Genomic DNA, 18,698 nt, shown 5'->3' on the forward strand with positions numbered 1-18,698 from the left:
ATAATATATAGCTAGAGAAAAAGAATGATGTAATTTATCCAGAAAGGAAGGAAAAACATGGCAGGAGAAATTCCAAATGAATCAAAATAACATACACCGTGCTAAGTATTAAGCGCGAATTAGTAAATACTGATGGAATTAAACGTCTTATATTAAAAATGATCTCCAAATTATCTTGATGTTGATGAGTTCTGAGGACTAGTAGTGGTTGAAAGTCTCATATTAATTAGTATCCTAGTCGAAGCTCCAAGTCCAAATCCTCCTTTGAGTCACTGATTAGACCAATCTCCAAGTCCAATCTAACAATCTCAGCTTTCTTAAAAAGCTTACACCCATCTCTACTTACAAAACCCTCAAATTCTTGGTCATCTCCAAAATATGTTGTTGCAATACTCTTCATCTTCCTCCCCAAATCAGCGCTTCTCGGGCTCAAATGATCATGGTTATCCCAAATCTTCTTCTCACCAAGTGATGTAGAAGAAGGAGAAACCAAAGAGGGCAACGTGCAAGAGAAAGTAGTAGTAGAAACCAATGATGTTGATGATGAGGAAGAAGAAGTGAAATTAGGGTTAGCAAATTTAGGGCTAAGGTTGAGGTTTAGAAATTTAGAGCAATGACCATGACTATGACCATGACCAACAACATGATCTCTTGGAGTTGGAGGTGATTGTCTTAGCCTGGCTCGGTCTCTCCTATGAACATTCATGTGTCCACCAAGTGCTTGAGCAGATCTAAATTCCCTCTTGCAAAAGCTACAAGTGTAAGCTCTTGGAGGCCATGAAAACCCAGAAAGATAATTGTCTTCTCCATACCATGAATCTTTAACCATGCTGTTGTTGTAGTAATTGTGGTTGCAATCTCTATTAATGCATCTACGACTACTACGACTACTACCAACAATACCATGATCTTTCAAAAAAAAATTCTCCATTTTGTTTTTCTCCTTTTCTGTTTCACTCAAACCTAACAAGAAATCAATAAAGACACACCACAGTCTCATTCAAATCATATCAAAGAAAATAAAAAATAAAAAAAATTAACCCGAAACAAATATATAAGAAAAACTAACCTTCCATAGGGTTTTGGATCTCCAGGAAAGTTGAATGATGAAGTTTGCAGAGAGAGAAAGCTCATCAAAAGCAGCTCAAAATCCCAAAGAAAAAGAGAGAGGGACTGAGAGGGGGTGTGTCTCATATGCTTGGTCACTAGTTACTATATGTAGATCCTCAAACTGGCAGGTTTATACTCTTTTTCCATAACTGGCTCAATCTATTGGATGTTTCTCTTAACGTTGTGACCCACAAGATGGGGTCTTAACTTTAGTGATTCTCTCAATGAGCTTGACATCTTCTCTATATAACACTATTGGGTCAAAACTTGGAGAGGGAAATAAGACTTTTTGGGTCACAGCCAATCTGGTATTGGACAACATAGGTCAAGCTCCCTTGAGCTTAATTGTGTCAATGTGTCCATATATGCCATGTCCCACAAGGTTAATTAATTGTTCAATAAATCATGATTAATTAACATGAAAGAAATACAAAGTTAATTACTATGGTCTGGTCAGTACTGGACCCATTACACAAGAATCTAGTACTTGAACTCAAGTGAGTGTTAAATGGGATCATGTAACTGTGTTCAATGTTCGTGGCAGGTTCAATGAGTTCAACGTCTGAACCAATCAATTGAAGTGCATGAATCATATATATCTTTGCTTGAACTAATCAACTATTAATTAATTAGTTAATTATATCTATATATATAACAAATAGCTACCTCAACATTGATCTCTTCAATGCCCCTTAATTAGGCGACCAGGTATATATAAGTGACGGCCCATACATTAATTAAACGGATAATTCGAAACAAACATATATATTTGGATGAAATGAATTAAATCCATCCAACTTAATTCGTTTTAGGGTCTTATTAAGCAGGTCAATAGTTAAAGATTCACCAAGCATGACATATGTGATAGACACAGGGTTTTGAAAACCGGACTGGCTGGCCGGTCGAACCGGTTCATCCGGTGACGGGTACTTGTCTGATCAGGTAAATTTAACATAATCGGTCGGTAGAACCTGGTTTTGACCCCGATTTATCATTTAAACCGTGAACCGAAGGGTTTTTCGGTTCGAGGACTAGTCCGATTTTCAAAACCTTGGATAGACAATCTATCATCTAATTTTTTATTTACCTTAAAATACAGATACCAATAGATAATAGGTTTTTTTAGACTCCAAAGCATATTTATGTCATTTATCCAATGCACTAATGGCACTGAATAACATTTCCCTTTAGTTATAAACCGTGGCATGGCTCCGATTGATTAATTTATAATAAGAATACTTTCACATTACAACATATTTATTTTTATTGAGTAATGCTATAGACTCCCAAAATATGACCATCATTTTACCCTCAAAATATATGTGACATGTGAAATAACCATTGATTATAAACACACATGTAGAACTCACTTAACATCCAATACTTAGGGGTCATATTTTGAGATCTCAAGCATTATTCTTATTCCAAGTGACCAGACATTTTTCATGAACCTAATCATGACTATTGATTGAATGATTAATTAGAGTAATGCTGTATTTACTTTTCCTCAATTAAAAGAGAGGTAGCATGTTAATATTATATTACCTACGTCCTTGCAATGACTACTGCCATTTTTTTCTTTTCATTCAAAAAAACAAATGTAGCTCACGTGAGAATGTGAGTGGAGTGTGTGTGTTGGTTCGATAGTGGTTGAAGTACTGTTGTCTACCTCCTGTGTACTCCCACATCGGTTAGATTAGTTCCTCTGAAGTAGTATATAAGTTTCCACTACAACACACTTTTTTGCCTGGATGTAATACTCTGAGTAGTGTGTTGTAGTATAGCATTATATCTACTTTAGTTGTATCTCAAAAAAAAAAAAGAAAGCATTGAGTTTTCACACACACAACATAGACAGGAATAATCTCAGTGCACCCAACCAGATTTATCTTAGCATTTCATGATAAAAAGGAGAGTTTCGTCAGACAAGCCATGTAGACAAAAGATCCTGCCCAAATTTATGTCAGATTCATTGAAACTAGTAGCCAATTGAGTGAGTCCATGCAATGCCATATATAGTTGTTATTATATAAGGTTCTACAGCCGAAACTGCAGTGTTTGCCCCAGTACATTACACGGTGCCGTTTCTTCCACTCATAGTTCAAGAATCAAGATTGAGGTTGACAATTGCCACCAGCATTTTATGAAGGAAAAAAATATTAATGTTCGCATATATGTATATGATTTCCATGTTTGTCAACGATGGATTTGACAGAGAAAAGGAGTTATAATTAGTTAATTACTGACCAAATGGGTTGCTTACTTAATGGACCAGGTTATTGGGCTTAAACTATGTGGTTAAGCCCATTACTCAGTCTAGATGAGCAATTCCTGGATTGATATTGAATGAGCCCAAGGCCCACCAAAGTCCAAATGTTGAAAGCTCTGGCAGTCACCACCTCCTCCATCTCCATCCACTTAAATGTTGAAAGCTCTGGCAGTCACCACCTCCTCCATCTCCATCCACTTGACTCTCCTCCTCAGCTTGGTTTGGAAAAGTCAGATTTGTCTCGCTTGACCCACCTCCTTATTCATTTTTATCCTCTTGAGTAAAGGTTTCTCCCCAAAATGGTACCTTTTTCACTACAAATTCATTTCCATCTCTATTATGGACAAATAAAATGACACATGTCAGGTCAACATGACACATCATGTGACATTACGAATATAATAGTACTATTACCCGTAGGGAGGTAGGCCCACTTCTCGATTGGTTGAAGCCCATTGTTATATCACATGACACATATAACAAAATGGCTATTGAGTTTTGCAAGTTCTTCTACAACACCCAATTTGAGTTATACTTTTTATCTCAGGCAAGTTAAAACATGTGATGTCCTTTTTCGCAAGTGGTACTTGGTAGGGCAGTGTGTTTCAATGTCGTTATAAATACTAGTCAATTATTGGGATTTGGGAGGGACCAAAATCTTCCCTCTTACTAGTCTCTTCTTGAGCGATTGAGTGGAATATCCTCCAAAAAGTGTGATCGTTATTGCACTTTGAAAACAAAGTTTTGAGTGGTAGTTTTCCAGTCACTCTCGAGTCTCATAATGGGATTGGGGAGGACCTATGACCGCTGCTCCATTTTGGTACGTCGAAATTTTTTGTAACATTTTAGAAAATTGTAAATGTGTGGTATTTAGCATAACAAATTTATCGTGATTGGGCATGACAATTTTAGACCATCGGATTTAAACTCAAAACATTCCACATTTTGATCACGATGAATTTGATTTTTGTTGAAACGAAACATATTTCGTTAGATTCGTTAAGCTAAATACTACGCATAACGAACTTGGACGCACTCTACATATTTCGATTAATTTTCTAATAATCTTCCCTCCTACTAGTCTCTTCTTGAGTGATTGAAATGGAATATCCTCTAAAAAAGTGTGGCCGTTATTGCACTATGAAAACAAAGTTTTGAGTAGTAGTTTTTCGTCACTCTCGAGTCTCATAATGGGATTGGGGAGGACCTATGACCGCTCCACCATTTTGGTACATCAAAATTTTTTGTAACATTTTAGAAAATTGTCAATGTGTAGTATTTAGCATAACGAATTCATCGCAATTGGACATGACAATTTTAGACAATTGGATTTAAACTCAAAACATTCCACGTTTCGATCATAATGAATATGATTTTTGTTGAAACGGAACATATTTCGTTAGATTCGTTAAGCTAAATACTACACATAATGAGCCAAAACAGAACGGTCTCATTATTTAAGGTTGGACTGCTAATACTACAATTATTCGGAAATTATAAACATAGCAGGAACATCATCTATCATATCATGTTTGTCCTCATCAGGCATGAAGAAAAGGCAAGTTATTATCAATCAATCCAATCATTCTCCAACACAACTGACCGTAATCCATGAATGATAAAACCAGTCACACGTACAGACTAGTTACAGGACGAAAGGGACCCGTGTTGGACAGGAATTTTATTCTAGGGTATAAAGAACACTGTCTATTCCATCTGCAATAGATCCAAGTTGTACTGTGATCTCAGTGATTGCTTCGTGCAATTTATCTGGGTCATGAGTACTTGCTTGTCTGCCCCATGACATATATCGAACACCTTGTATGGCATACTTTGAAACCATAAGTTGCCTTTTGTAGTCTTGAACTTTGTCGGTTGCTTTTTTAAGTCTCCTTTTGGTTTCCATCAAAGCTTCTTGTAGAGATTCGATGGTTTTCTGGGGATCATCCTCGTATACGTCTTCCCTTATAGGGGAGAGGTTGAATCTGGGATCATCTCCACCTTCTTCTTCTTTAGAAGTAGAACCTTCATCAGTTCTAGACCTTTTTGCAGGTGGAGAGTTAGGAGTATCCATCCTTGAAGATTTCTTGAGGAAGATATTGGTTTATACTGATTCTTACTTTTGAATATTTATACGAATGGAATATGAAGAGATTGTTGGACCAAGACTTAGTGTCTAGTCAACATTGTGTTTTTGATGATTGTGTATGATTGTATACTAAAATGTGTGTGAGCATGCTTGACTTGAACATATCCTAAAATACTAGAAAACATGCTTAAATGGCTATTTGGTTAATTGTTTAATATCTTAATTGTGCATATACAAATGAAGGCTTATGTATATCTCTATGTGAATTTGGTATCTATATATTTTTGAGATAGTGCTGGAAATTAAGTTTTGGAAACAAACATACATGGACTAAGTTAGGGCATTAATCTTCTAATGATCATAATTTATCTTACTTAGGTCCAAATGACTTGAAACTTGAACCACATGCACATGAAGGTCTAATATATGTTCTAGGACTATAATCATGATAAATTAAGTGCATCACATATATATTTGGTCATATGCTTAAATTCCGCCAAAACTAGGTTTTACCTAATTTTGTGCATATGTGTTCTTTGTGAACGTGGTGAACCAAATGAACTCCGATTTAAATGAAATTTCGTGTGCATCTTAGTTTTATCACTATGAACATATTTGACCTAGTAAAGTTTAAGAGAAAATGTCATTTACACTGAGTTTGCAAAATGACATTGAATTTACACTTAGAATTCATCGGTTTCACTATTAGTGACTTATTTGCTTGGTTGAGTGACCAAACGATTTCCGATTGTTATGAAATTTTATATGGACATTCTAATATATATAAAATGATTTATCATGCAGTAATATGAATTTTTTGGGTTGTTTTTCTAATGTAATTAACCTATGCGCTCTATATGAAGCTCTTTGAGCTTACATGCAATTGGGGAGTTCTACCTCCTATTTCTTTGTAGGTTAATCATCATGAGGATGTTATATCACTCAGAATTCAGTTTACTCAAGTGAATTGAAGTCCGGTTTTCAAGTATGAGCTTGGATCTCTAGAAAACCAAGAAAAACCTATGTTCATCAACCTTCCACAAAGGCATTTTGATTGATGATTGGAACTAGCCTTAGGGCTGTATAATATGGATATATTGGTGCTGCCAAATTCAGAGTTTGAAGTCAAGATTGGAGGGACATGCTTGGTCACGTGAAGGATCTCTTATCTTCATCAAACAAGATCTTGCACATGCTTCCTTTATTGAGGTCAATGATCAGATTTTTGTGAGAAGACAATTGATGAAGCTAAAGGACAAATGCAATGGTTGAAATTTGTAAGAGATGAGAAAGTATATTTTGCAACTAGACAAGACTTAGATTATGAAGATATTCTTGAAGACTACAAGCTCCAATGGTACACTAATCTATGGCTGAGATTGAATTGTTTTGAATTATGAATGGATCAGATTACAACAAGACTTGACGGGTTAAGATGACCATTTAAAAGGTGAATCCAATGGTTGTGCATAAGACCATATTCTTGCTTGCAATTTTTGACTTAAAAGAAGATCTTACTTGATTTTTAGAGTCAAAGATGGTTGCAAGTTGCTACACATTTTGTAGGAAATCATTGGAGATACCAAGGCCAAGATTTGGTGTAAGTTTGATCAAATGGTCAAAGATGACAAAATTGTTGGAGATACCAAGGTCAAGATTTGGTGCAAGTTTGATCAAATTGTCAAAGATGGCTGCAAGTGCACATGACAACTCAAATCTTGGAAAGCTAGACTTGGAAAATAATGCAAGTGCAACGGCTACATATTGTAAGGTCAAGATTTAATGATCTATTCATTCAATGGCCAAGATTTGCACATGTAATTGAAGGTCGAGATTTGAAGATGGAAAAAGATCCAATGGTGGAAATCACAAGAGCTTGGTAAATTATAAAGAGGGGTTCTTCCTCTTTCCAACTTGGAGAAGCCAAAATTACATTGAAGAAATTCTTGTTCTCGAAGCTTCCAAGCTAGTTTGTGCCATTGAATCCAAGCTTCTACCCAAGCCACTCTAAAGGCTTCCTCACTATTTTGCTTTTGCAAGGAGGGAGTGCTTCTCATTTGGCTTCTTATTTTCATATTCGAAAATCCTCATTATTCTTCATTTTCTATCCAACCCGTGAGGTGATATTGTGATTCTTGAGTGTTCCTCAACCCCATTGCTTAGTGCAAACCTTGGGTGAACCATTTATACCGAACACTTGTAAAAGTCCCTTCATTGGGCAAAAACCTTGTTGAGGTTGAGTTTAAGGGAGTGCTTGAAACCCTTGGTTGTAAAGTTTGAAGATTGTCTTGAAATCTTCAGTTTTAAGGGTGACCTAAAAACCCTTGTGAGTTTTGTGGAGCTCTTGAGAAAACCACATCCTTAGTGGAGGTTGAAAAATCCTAGGTTGGTGAACCTAGGTAGTAGATGTAGGAGAAGAGTCTCCGAACTACTATAAATTGTTGTGTGGACTTTCTTGATTGCATTGCTTGCTTGTTGATTGATTAAGTGTTTTGATTGCAGAATTTTCTGAACCACTAGTCTGTCCGTGCAATGTTCACATGGCTAAACTTTGAATTTTAATCTGAATTTTTTATATAGTATTCATTAGGGTATTGTGATACTGCATACCAAATTTCATTGAATTCTGACTTGATTTGCTAGGTGAAATTTGAGTTGTAAAATCTGTGTGCAGTGTGTTGTTTGAAAAAAATCTGTTTTTGCAATTCCTTGATTATTTGATAATTGATCATTCACCATATTGTATCACATCTTGCATTGAAATGAATATTGATTAGGATAATCATTAGAGTTCAAATTTGTGTGCTAATTGTTAATTGACATTGATTTCCTTTTAAATTATAAAAAGAGATTCCTGTCGGAATTTGGGGACACAATTCACCCCCCCCCTCTTGTGTTAAGTACGATCCATCAATTGGTATCGGAGCAGGTTTGCTAAAACATAGGATTAACACCCTTATTAGCATTTTTATGACTTACACAAATTTGCATGTTGAGGCCGAAAGCCTTTCTATGGATATTCCACCTATCTTTGATGGTGACTATCCATTTTGGAAGAATAGAATGAGAATATTTATTAAATCTAGAGGCATAGACGTATGAAGGGTAGTAAAGGATGGTCCTCATTGTCCTAGTAGGAGTAGAGGGGATGAATGGACAAATAAGGACATTGAATTAATGTGCTTAAATGTTTATGCTATTAATCTCTTTCATATCTCTCTTAGTAGGTGTGGACTTGACCATATTTCCGGATGTACAAATGCAAAGCAAGTTTGGGAAATGTTGGAAAGAAAGTATGAAAGGTCAAATGGCGATGTGTGCCTAGTGACCAAAGTGGAGGAGACCTCTAGTGATAAAGAGGAAGAAATCAAGGCCAACCTTTGCTTGGTGGCAAAGGAAGAAGAGTTATTATCCATTCCGGATGATATGGTAAATGATTCTACACTACCCACTTATGATGAATTGAGTAATGTGTATGATGAATTATGTGATGCTCATGGTGACTTAATTTCTAAATACAAGCATGCTACAAAAGAAATATCTAGGCTTGTGAAAATTGAGAAATCACATGTGGATGAGATTAATGACTTGAATGATAAGTATGTTGATCTAAATGCAAAGCATGATAATATATATTTATCTCTTGATGCTTTGATGAAAGAAAATGAAAATCTTAGAAATGAATTATCTATGCATGCTTCTAGTAGTAACATCGCAAATTGTAATACTTCAAAGATTCATGATTTGGATGCCTTGCATGCTAGAGTGAATGAGTTAGAACAAGAGTTGAGAACATGGGATGAGCATGAATGTATAATTTTGAACAACTCCACTTCTTTGCAACTTGAGCTTGATGATGTGAAAGAAAAGTATAGGATGTTAGAAATACAATTTTCTAAATTCTCTATGAGTTCATCAAAGCTTGATGAGTTGCTTGCCTCTCAAAGACACTACCTTGATAAGAGTGGACTTGGATTTGATCCTACGAAACTCAAAGAAACCTTGAGTAGTGTTAGTACCATAGCCAAGCCTTCAAAAGGCAAGGCCAAGCTAGCTCATCCCATGGGTGAGACTAGTACCTCTAGGGAAACTCATCCTAGACTAAGGAGAGTTCACCTAAGGAGGTTGTGGGTGTCAAAGGGTTTGTGTGATATTGATGTGAAAGCATATGTGAAGAATTCTTTTAATATTAATGTATATGCAATTGTGGCCACTAACCCTAAAGGATCTAAAGTTTGGATACCTAAAACGTCTTGATCACACTTTATTTAGATGTGCTATGCATTAGTTTGGGATACTAGGCTATATTGATTTGTTTCTTTTTAAAAAAATATATATATATATATATAAAAATAATAATAATAATAAAAAAAAAATTGAATGCTAGAACCTAAATGAAGGGCTGCCCAAATATGATTTTTAATGATTGTCATTGAAAACGATTTTATTAGGTTATATGATGCTTGGATGTTGTATGAGAGTTATGCATTTATACTATTTTTAATCTTTATTGAAAAAGATTGCAAATTAAGCATGAAATGCATGATATGTATGACAAAGGTTGAATATGAGAAAATCATTGAACAAATTATTTTTGTAATTTTTGTATGAAGAGAAAACCTAAAGTTATCCACTTTAGGAGTTTTAATTTAAAGATGCTTTTTCTTGAATACAAAAGAAAATCTGGAGAAGTTTGATGATAAAAGTGATACTTGTATTCTTCTTGATTACTTATCTCTTTCTAGTGCACACAATGCTTTTGATGCTAAGCCTAGAATGGTTAAGGAAAGTGTTTGTGTTAATTTTTATGATATAACCACACTTGAGGTCAATGTGCTTGTAGAGAAATAATTTTCAGATTTGAAGGACCTTGGACATCCCAAGGAGTTAATCTAAAATGGTACCCGTGGGGTACTTATCTTGGATGAGGATGCACCATTGGTGAATAGCTCAAAAGAAGATGAAGATCTGAAATGATGAAGCAACACCAATTGGTGAGGAAAGTGTGCAACCCTTGGGGGAGCAACTTTAAATCAAGGAAAATATATTCAAAACATGGACAAGCACAAACACTCTAAGGAAGGAACAAATATTAAAGGAATATCATCAAGATGCTCAAACAAAAAGCTAGGAGGGTTTCGACGGTCATTTCTTAAACCTTTAAACTCCTTTGCATTATTTTTGTTAGATGCTTAACTTTAACTCAATTGCATTTGGAATGTTTGATTTTTGATGATATGTGGTATGCATATTTTCTCAAATATTCATTGGTATGCATAATTGAAGGGGGAGCATGCCCTAAGTCTAGAAATTCATGTTTTATCATTAATTGAAAAAGATAGAACGTATGTTAAGTTTCTTAAGTGAACTTGTTGCATCTCTATAATTTGGAAGCAATATGTGGAATACATGACTTCTAGTGTGCTTTTATTACTATTCATGAACGCATGTATTTGGTTGGTGTGAACTCCTCTCCCTATTCCCTCTTGATTGATTACATTATGGGGAAGAGATAATGATTAGAAAAGATGCATTAAAATGACATATTCTAAATTGGCATACTTTCATGTGATATTTAGTATTTGAGCTTTTATTGACGAAACATACTTATCTTGTATCAAGCATGGTGCATCCTTAAACTAGTACTTGAATTGACATATGAAATGGTTTATAGACCAAAGTTTAAGGGGGAGTGCATTTGCCATGTTTTGGTGAGAAGTATGTATGCTACTATGCTTGAAGTAAGGGGGAGCTAATATGAAAATTACTTTGTACTCGATATATAGCTCACTTCATTTGCATGATTTGAAACAATTAAGAATTTGAGTATAAAATGAGAATTTCAATTAAACCTTAAGATTTTTTTGATAATTACAAAAAGGGGGGAGAAAGAATATAGTGTTTGGATAAAGATTGTAGTTCTTAAAAAAAAATGGTACATCTTTAGAAAACTACATTGCACATTTTGGAATCATCAAAAAGGGGGAGATTGTTGGACAGGAATTTTATTCTAGGGTATAAAGAACACTGTCTATTCCATCTGCAATAGATCCAAGTTGTACTGTGATCTCAGTGATTGCTTCGTGCAATTTATCTGGGTCATGAGTACTTGCTTGTCTGCCCCATGACATATATCGAACACCTTGTATGGCATACTTTGAAACCATAAGTTGCCTTTTGTAGTCTTGAACTTTGTCGGTTGCTTTTTTAAGTCTCCTTTTGGTTTCCATCAAAGCTTCTTGTAGAGATTCGATGGTTTTCTGGGGATCATCCTCGTATACGTCTTCCCTTATAGGGGAGAGGTTGAATCTGGGATCATCTCCACCTTCTTCTTCTTTAGAAGTAGAACCTTCATCAGTTCTAGACCTTTTTGCAGGTGGAGAGTTAGGAGTATCCATCTTTGAAGATTTCTTGAGGAAGATATTGGTTTATACTGATTCTTACTTTTGAATATTTATACGAATGGAATATGAAGAGATTGTTGGACCAAGACTTAGTGTCTAGTCAACATTGTGTTTTTGATGATTGTGTATGATTGTATACTAAAATGTGTGTGAGCATGCTTGACTTGAACATATCCTAAAATACTAGAAAACATGCTTAAATGGCTATTTGGTTAATTGTTTAATATCTTAATTGTGCATATACAAATGAAGGCTTATGTATATCTCTATGTGAATTTGGTATCTATATATTTTTGAGATAGTGCTGGAAATTAAGTTTTGGAAACAAACATACATGGACTAAGTTAGGGCATTAATCTTCTAATGATCATAATTTATCTTACTTAGGTCCAAATGACTTGAAACTTGAACCACATGCACATGAAGGTCTAATATATGTTCTAGGACTATAATCATGATAAATTAAGTGCATCACATATATATTTGGTCATATGCTTAAATTCCGCCAAAACTAGGTTTTACCTAATTTTGTGCATATGTGTTCTTTGTGAACGTGGTGAACCAAATGAACTCCGATTTAAATGAAATTTCGTGTGCATCTTAGTTTTATCACTATGAACATATTTGACCTAGTAAAGTTTAAGAGAAAATGTCATTTACACTGAGTTTGCAAAATGACATTGAATTTACACTTAGAATTCATCGGTTTCACTATTAGTGACTTATTTGCTTGGTTGAGTGACCAAACGATTTCCGATTGTTATGAAATTTTATATGGACATTCTAATATATATAAAATGATTTATCATGCAGTAATATGAATTTTTTGGGTTGTTTTTCTAATGTAATTAACCTATGCGCTCTATATGAAGCTCTTTGAGCTTACATGCAATTGGGGAGTTCTACCTCCTATTTCTTTGTAGGTTAATCATCATGAGGATGTTATATCACTCAGAATTCAGTTTACTCAAGTGAATTGAAGTCCGGTTTTCAAGTATGAGCTTGGATCTCTAGAAAACCAAGAAAAACCTATGTTCATCAACCTTCCACAAAGGCATTTTGATTGATGATTGGAACTAGCCTTAGGGCTGTATAATATGGATATATTGGTGCTGCCAAATTCAGAGTTTGAAGTCAAGATTGGAGGGACATGCTTGGTCACGTGAAGGATCTCTTATCTTCATCAAACAAGATCTTGCACATGCTTCCTTTATTGAGGTCAATGATCAGATTTTTGTGAGAAGACAATTGATGAAGCTAAAGGACAAATGCAATGGTTGAAATTTGTAAGAGATGAGAAAGTATATTTTGCAACTAGACAAGACTTAGATTATGAAGATATTCTTGAAGACTACAAGCTCCAATGGTACACTAATCTATGGCTGAGATTGAATTGTTTTGAATTATGAATGGATCAGATTACAACAAGACTTGACGGGTTAAGATGACCATTTAAAAGGTGAATCCAATGGTTGTGCATAAGACCATATTCTTGCTTGCAATTTTTGACTTAAAAGAAGATCTTACTTGATTTTTAGAGTCAAAGATGGTTGCAAGTTGCTACACATTTTGTAGGAAATCATTGGAGATACCAAGGCCAAGATTTGGTGTAAGTTTGATCAAATGGTCAAAGATGACAAAATTGTTGGAGATACCAAGGTCAAGATTTGGTGCAAGTTTGATCAAATTGTCAAAGATGGCTGCAAGTGCACATGACAACTCAAATCTTGGAAAGCTAGACTTGGAAAATAATGCAAGTGCAACGGCTACATATTGTAAGGTCAAGATTTAATGATCTATTCATTCAATGGCCAAGATTTGCACATGTAATTGAAGGTCGAGATTTGAAGATGGAAAAAGATCCAATGGTGGAAATCACAAGAGCTTGGTAAATTATAAAGAGGGGTTCTTCCTCTTTCCAACTTGGAGAAGCCAAAATTACATTGAAGAAATTCTTGTTCTCGAAGCTTCCAAGCTAGTTTGTGCCATTGAATCCAAGCTTCTACCCAAGCCACTCTAAAGGCTTCCTCACTATTTTGCTTTTGCAAGGAGGGAGTGCTTCTCATTTGGCTTCTTATTTTCATATTCGAAAATCCTCATTATTCTTCATTTTCTATCCAACCCGTGAGGTGATATTGTGATTCTTGAGTGTTCCTCAACCCCATTGCTTAGTGCAAACCTTGGGTGAACCATTTATACCGAACACTTGTAAAAGTCCCTTCATTGGGCAAAAACCTTGTTGAGGTTGAGTTTAAGGGAGTGCTTGAAACCCTTGGTTGTAAAGTTTGAAGATTGTCTTGAAATCTTCAGTTTTAAGGGTGACCTAAAAACCCTTGTGAGTTTTGTGGAGCTCTTGAGAAAACCACATCCTTAGTGGAGGTTGAAAAATCCTAGGTTGGTGAACCTAGGTAGTAGATGTAGGAGAAGAGTCTCCGAACTACTATAAATTGTTGTGTGGACTTTCTTGATTGCATTGCTTGCTTGTTGATTGATTAAGTGTTTTGATTGCAGAATTTTCTGAACCACTAGTCTGTCCGTGCAATGTTCACATGGCTAAACTTTGAATTTTAATCTGAATTTTTTATATAGTATTCATTAGGGTATTGTGATACTGCATACCAAATTTCATTGAATTCTGACTTGATTTGCTAGGTGAAATTTGAGTTGTAAAATCTGTGTGCAGTGTGTTGTTTGAAAAAATCTGTTTTTGCAATTCCTTGATTATTTGATAATTGATCATTCACCATATTGTATCACATCTTGCATTGAAATGAATATTGATTAGGATAATCATTAGAGTTCAAATTTGTGTGCTAATTGTTAATTGACATTGATTTCCTTTTAAATTATAAAAAGAGATTCCTGTCGGAATTTGGGGACACAATTCACCCCCCCTCTTGTGTTAAGTACGATCCATCAACCCGGACATTCCTTGTCCACAAAGATCACCTACTTAATACATAATAATAAAAGAACCTAACACCAAGAAAATCGACGAAAATGTGGCAGATAATAAGGTTACGGACAATGGGACACGACCTCTGTCCTTCCTTACAACCATCCCTTCAATCACAGGGTAATTAACTACCGAGATGTAAAGCGACAGAATAACTTGCAGAAATATGGCGTTCCTGCCCGTGCCCTTGAAAACAATCATTCTGATGACTCCCCCAAAGAATGACAGTATATTCAAAGTAACTAGCGTAACCAATGGAACCAGAAAAATATTTGATGTTTGGAAATCAAAAATCCCCATTTGATACCGAGTAACTTGTTCATCGTCCACGACTTTATTGGTCAGCATGAAACTGGCTTCTCTTACACCAATTTTCTTCATTACAGAATCCAAACTTCCATTCAAATTGCATGTAACTGCCCTGATCATGAATATCCTCTGTTCATTAATCCATGTCCTGATCGAGTTTCCACTGGCACTGACAATGATCTCCAACAAATGTTTCGAAAGGACTGATACAAAATTGAACAAGAATATGCCAAAGAATGCACTTGAAACCTGCAGTCCCAAAGAAATCATCAAATATTATGTACTAATGAAAGGTTTATCATTATAAATCAATGTTGCGCAAGCCGTTACCTGTGGATATATAGGGATACCATTCAATAGGCACAATTGAGGAATTGTGGCTAAGCACAATGCAGGCAAGGATTGAAAAAGAGGCCAGAAAGCAAGTTGTGCATACAACATGCTCTGAAGAAAAGGCATGCGTAGCAGTCCATATATAAAAGGGCAGAATCGAGAGAGAGCGACGTCAATCAACCCAGCGGACCATCTTGTTCCTTGAACCACAAGGTCATTTAAATTTGTAGTTGAACTGCCCAAAAATTGGGGTCTTGATGGGTCAAGGTAAACTGATCTCCAGCCTCTACTGTGTAGGATGAACCCTGTCAAGTAATCTTCCACCACTGAACCATACATAAACCCTACCTACAAAATACCAAAGCATTAATATTTCATCAAGAAAATATTTGTATACTGGATATACAGAGCATTTTCATGCACAGAATTACCTCTTTACCCCATTTTGTGTGATTTTCATAGGTGCATGAGCACAAAACTTTGGTTTCCTTTTGCAGTACTGGGCTTGGAAGTTCCTCACTGTTACTTATTCTAGGCTTGTAGTCTTGATGAACTGATTTGATGAACTCATTGGATGACCCAAAAGAAATCCTCAGCTCAGCAAGGTCTGAAACCACAAAAAATTAACAATCAGATTATGTTTTTAGTCTGTATAAGGTCAAAATTAGGTAGCATCACTAGAAAGCACACAAAATATTACACATATATTAACAATTACCTTTTGGCATGGATTTTCCATATAACGATGCCCGCTTAATATAAAAGTTCGTTCCTGACATGATCGGCCCCTTCAGCCCATCAGCACCATACCATAATGTCTGAGAAGGTGCAAGTACATTGAGAATCATATGCACAATATCAGATACAACATTATTACATTACATATAATGAACAAGGAAGCTAATACAAGGGTACTAATCTCATACTGTGAATACATATCTATACTGACTGTCGTATATGTCGTTTTTACTTATATTGTGGAATTTCTGAGGAAACTGAACAAATGCTAGTGAAGGTGAGATCTGGGAATCACAGTGGAAGCACATTGCTAGCCTCGCAGAGGCTGGGTCATTGCAGTACATGTCACAGTCTAGCAGTAGAATATAGGGGGAATTGCTTATCAATCCAGACACCCGAAGCTGCAAAAAACACATTAGTTGGTACACATTAACTTAATATATATAGCGTAAAAGTGAAGTAAAGAGACAAACGATAAACGGTAAATAACTCTCGTGCACAAAGCTCCCATAGTGGGCAAGAATTGAACATATGAGCTTTAGGTTACACCCCTACAATTCTACCACTCATAAATAGATTATATAAAGAGATGGTACAAGAACGTTCAGCGCTCCAGCTTTGAAACGGTGTGGATAAGCAGGCCTTTTCTCCCGAGCAACGTAAATGAGGAGAGGCATCTTAACTCGCTCATCTTCTTGCGCTCCCTCATCAGAATTTTCATATATCACCTGCATATAAAATGAATCACTTATCTCTACAAGGTATATTAATTCTTAGTACTTGCAATAATACTGTCATGTATAACTACAAAATTACCTCTACAATGGCAGAGTGATCGCGATTGCTTGTGCTGGCAACCTTGTGATTTCCTTTAGCTGTTTTTACACGTTGCTTAAAAATCTCGTATTTTTCCTGCGCAAAAGATCAATAGTATATTGAATTTGAACATATGATAGATCAAATTATTACATCATAATGTTAACGGCTAATATACATGTATCTTTTCCTTGTCTGCCATAAACTCAGAAGAACTATTTTCATCATTTCCACCATAAAAGTAAGCTTCAGGGCACCCTGTCTTGATTCCATACTTCTTGCAGAACGGAACCCACCACCTACCAAACTTCCATGCTTCCTTCATACCATGCAAAGTAATATCCGAACCCGAATCATCAGAGAGATACACATTCAACTTCTCTGGAGGGTAATCAAGTGCCATAGCCGATAAAACAGTGTTCATCACATCCACAGTAGGCTCCTTATCCGGATCAGCTGTGCATATAATTACATCAATTGCCGGTAACTTATCGTCGCTAGGCAATCTCTCTGGAAAAACAGTTCGAGAAACGGAGCGCCAGCGGAAAGCTTGGCTGAGTAACCAATCAAAGGAGAGTAACATCTCTGAAGCAAATACTAGAAGCCATGGTAAGATAGGAGCTGTTCTTGTTTCTGGGTCTTGGAAAAGATAAAAAGCTCTGTAGTATATCAAGCAAGCTAGAGCAGTGGAGTGAATGAATAAATGTGCCCTATTGAAGAGACTAAGGAGTTTGTGGAACTGGCAAGCATGAAGAGGGAGTGTATTCTCCATGGTTTGCAGCTTCCAGTTGATTCCATACAAGGGTGAAGTATCTTATTTATACTCTCTTTGTACTCATCCAACAAAGATCAGATGGCAAGAAATGAGTGAACACAAATTGATTAGTCCACAAACTGTATGTGCAAAGCAGAGGATATGGACAATTTTAGCCTACATCATACTTTTTTCAAGGGATAAAACTTTATTTTTTTCCTGGTTCTCATACTTGTTATTGACAAATATCAACAACCATTCAATCCTGTCTGTACCTTCTCTAAACCTCTCATTATTGAAGAACGCAGCCAAATTTGGACAGGTTACGAAGACTCTTACAGTATAGCTGATCAAATCTTAGACCAAGATGGTAAAACAGCTGCATCCATAGAATTTTCACTGGCAAATTGCAATACGGCACGTCTGAAGTATCATGTTTACTTTCACAGACCGAAAAATGCCAAATGATGCAGTAATCACGTCGTTTAGGAGATGCAATGCCTTTAAATTGCCTGTCTTTGCTTTTGTACGAATCCTACAGGCCAGGGACTCCTTCAAAAGTCACTGTCTTTTTCTTTTTCTACTGATCCTAATAAAGTTGCTTACGTGACGGTTTTGCTGATCCTAATTCATCATATTCTATTACAACAAAGAAAAATCAAAGAATAGAGATATATGAATAGATTTGAGCACGTGAAACTAGCCCAAACTGTTCCATCAGAGCCTGATTTGTATGCAGCCCTAGGTCAAAATCCCTTTTTTGATACGATTGGTACGGATTTCGTCCGTTTGAGGTTCCACAATTTTCTAGAGTCTACAATTTAAATTTAATGGTGGAGAAAAAGTTAAATAAATTTTAAAAATAGAAAAACAATAATGTGGTGTGGTGTGACACATCTCCCAAACTATTGGATTTAAAT

At 35.8% G+C, this 18,698-nt stretch overlaps 2 protein-coding genes across 2 annotated transcripts; both read right to left on the reverse strand.

Moving 5' to 3' along the window:
• Positions 1–226: 226 nt before the first annotated feature.
• LOC120014244 (transcriptional regulator SUPERMAN-like) lies at positions 227–1,076 on the reverse strand. Its single transcript, XM_038866162.1, has 2 exons — positions 1,070–1,076; positions 227–963 (listed from the first exon to the last, which is right to left on the reverse strand). The coding sequence occupies exons 1-2, from the start codon at positions 1,074–1,076 to the stop codon at positions 227–229; spliced, it is 744 nt and encodes a 247-aa protein (XP_038722090.1).
• Positions 1,077–4,926: 3,850 nt separating this feature from the next.
• Positions 4,927–17,919, reverse strand: LOC120015534 (cellulose synthase-like protein G3). Its single transcript, XM_038868002.1, has 9 exons — positions 17,203–17,919; positions 17,025–17,120; positions 16,805–16,936; positions 16,397–16,609; positions 16,189–16,288; positions 15,902–16,077; positions 15,468–15,818; positions 14,794–15,386; positions 4,927–5,042 (listed from the first exon to the last, which is right to left on the reverse strand). Exons 1-8 carry the CDS (start codon positions 17,794–17,796, stop codon positions 14,826–14,828), a joined length of 2,223 nt encoding a protein of 740 aa, XP_038723930.1. The 5' UTR covers positions 17,797–17,919; the 3' UTR covers positions 4,927–5,042; positions 14,794–14,825.
• Positions 17,920–18,698: the final 779 nt, after the last annotated feature.

This window comes from Tripterygium wilfordii, chromosome 14, assembly GCF_013401445.1.
Source record: "Tripterygium wilfordii isolate XIE 37 chromosome 14, ASM1340144v1, whole genome shotgun sequence".
Classification (NCBI taxonomy): domain Eukaryota; kingdom Viridiplantae; phylum Streptophyta; class Magnoliopsida; order Celastrales; family Celastraceae; genus Tripterygium; species Tripterygium wilfordii.

What these genes read in the sequence shown, in the direction of transcription:
- LOC120015534 (XM_038868002.1), bottom strand. Translation starts at nt 17,796, where the DNA reads ATGGAGAATACACTCCCTCTTCATGCTTGCCAGTTCCACAAACTCCTT. An exon ending in CAGACAAGGAAAAGATACAT is followed by an intron (nt 17,121 to 17,202) that starts GTATATTAGCCG and finishes TCTTTTGCGCAG; the next exon opens with GAAAAATACGAGATTTTTAA. An exon ending in CTGGAGCGCTGAACGTTCTT is followed by an intron (nt 16,610 to 16,804) that starts GTACCATCTCTT and finishes TGTTTTTTGCAG; the next exon opens with CTTCGGGTGTCTGGATTGAT.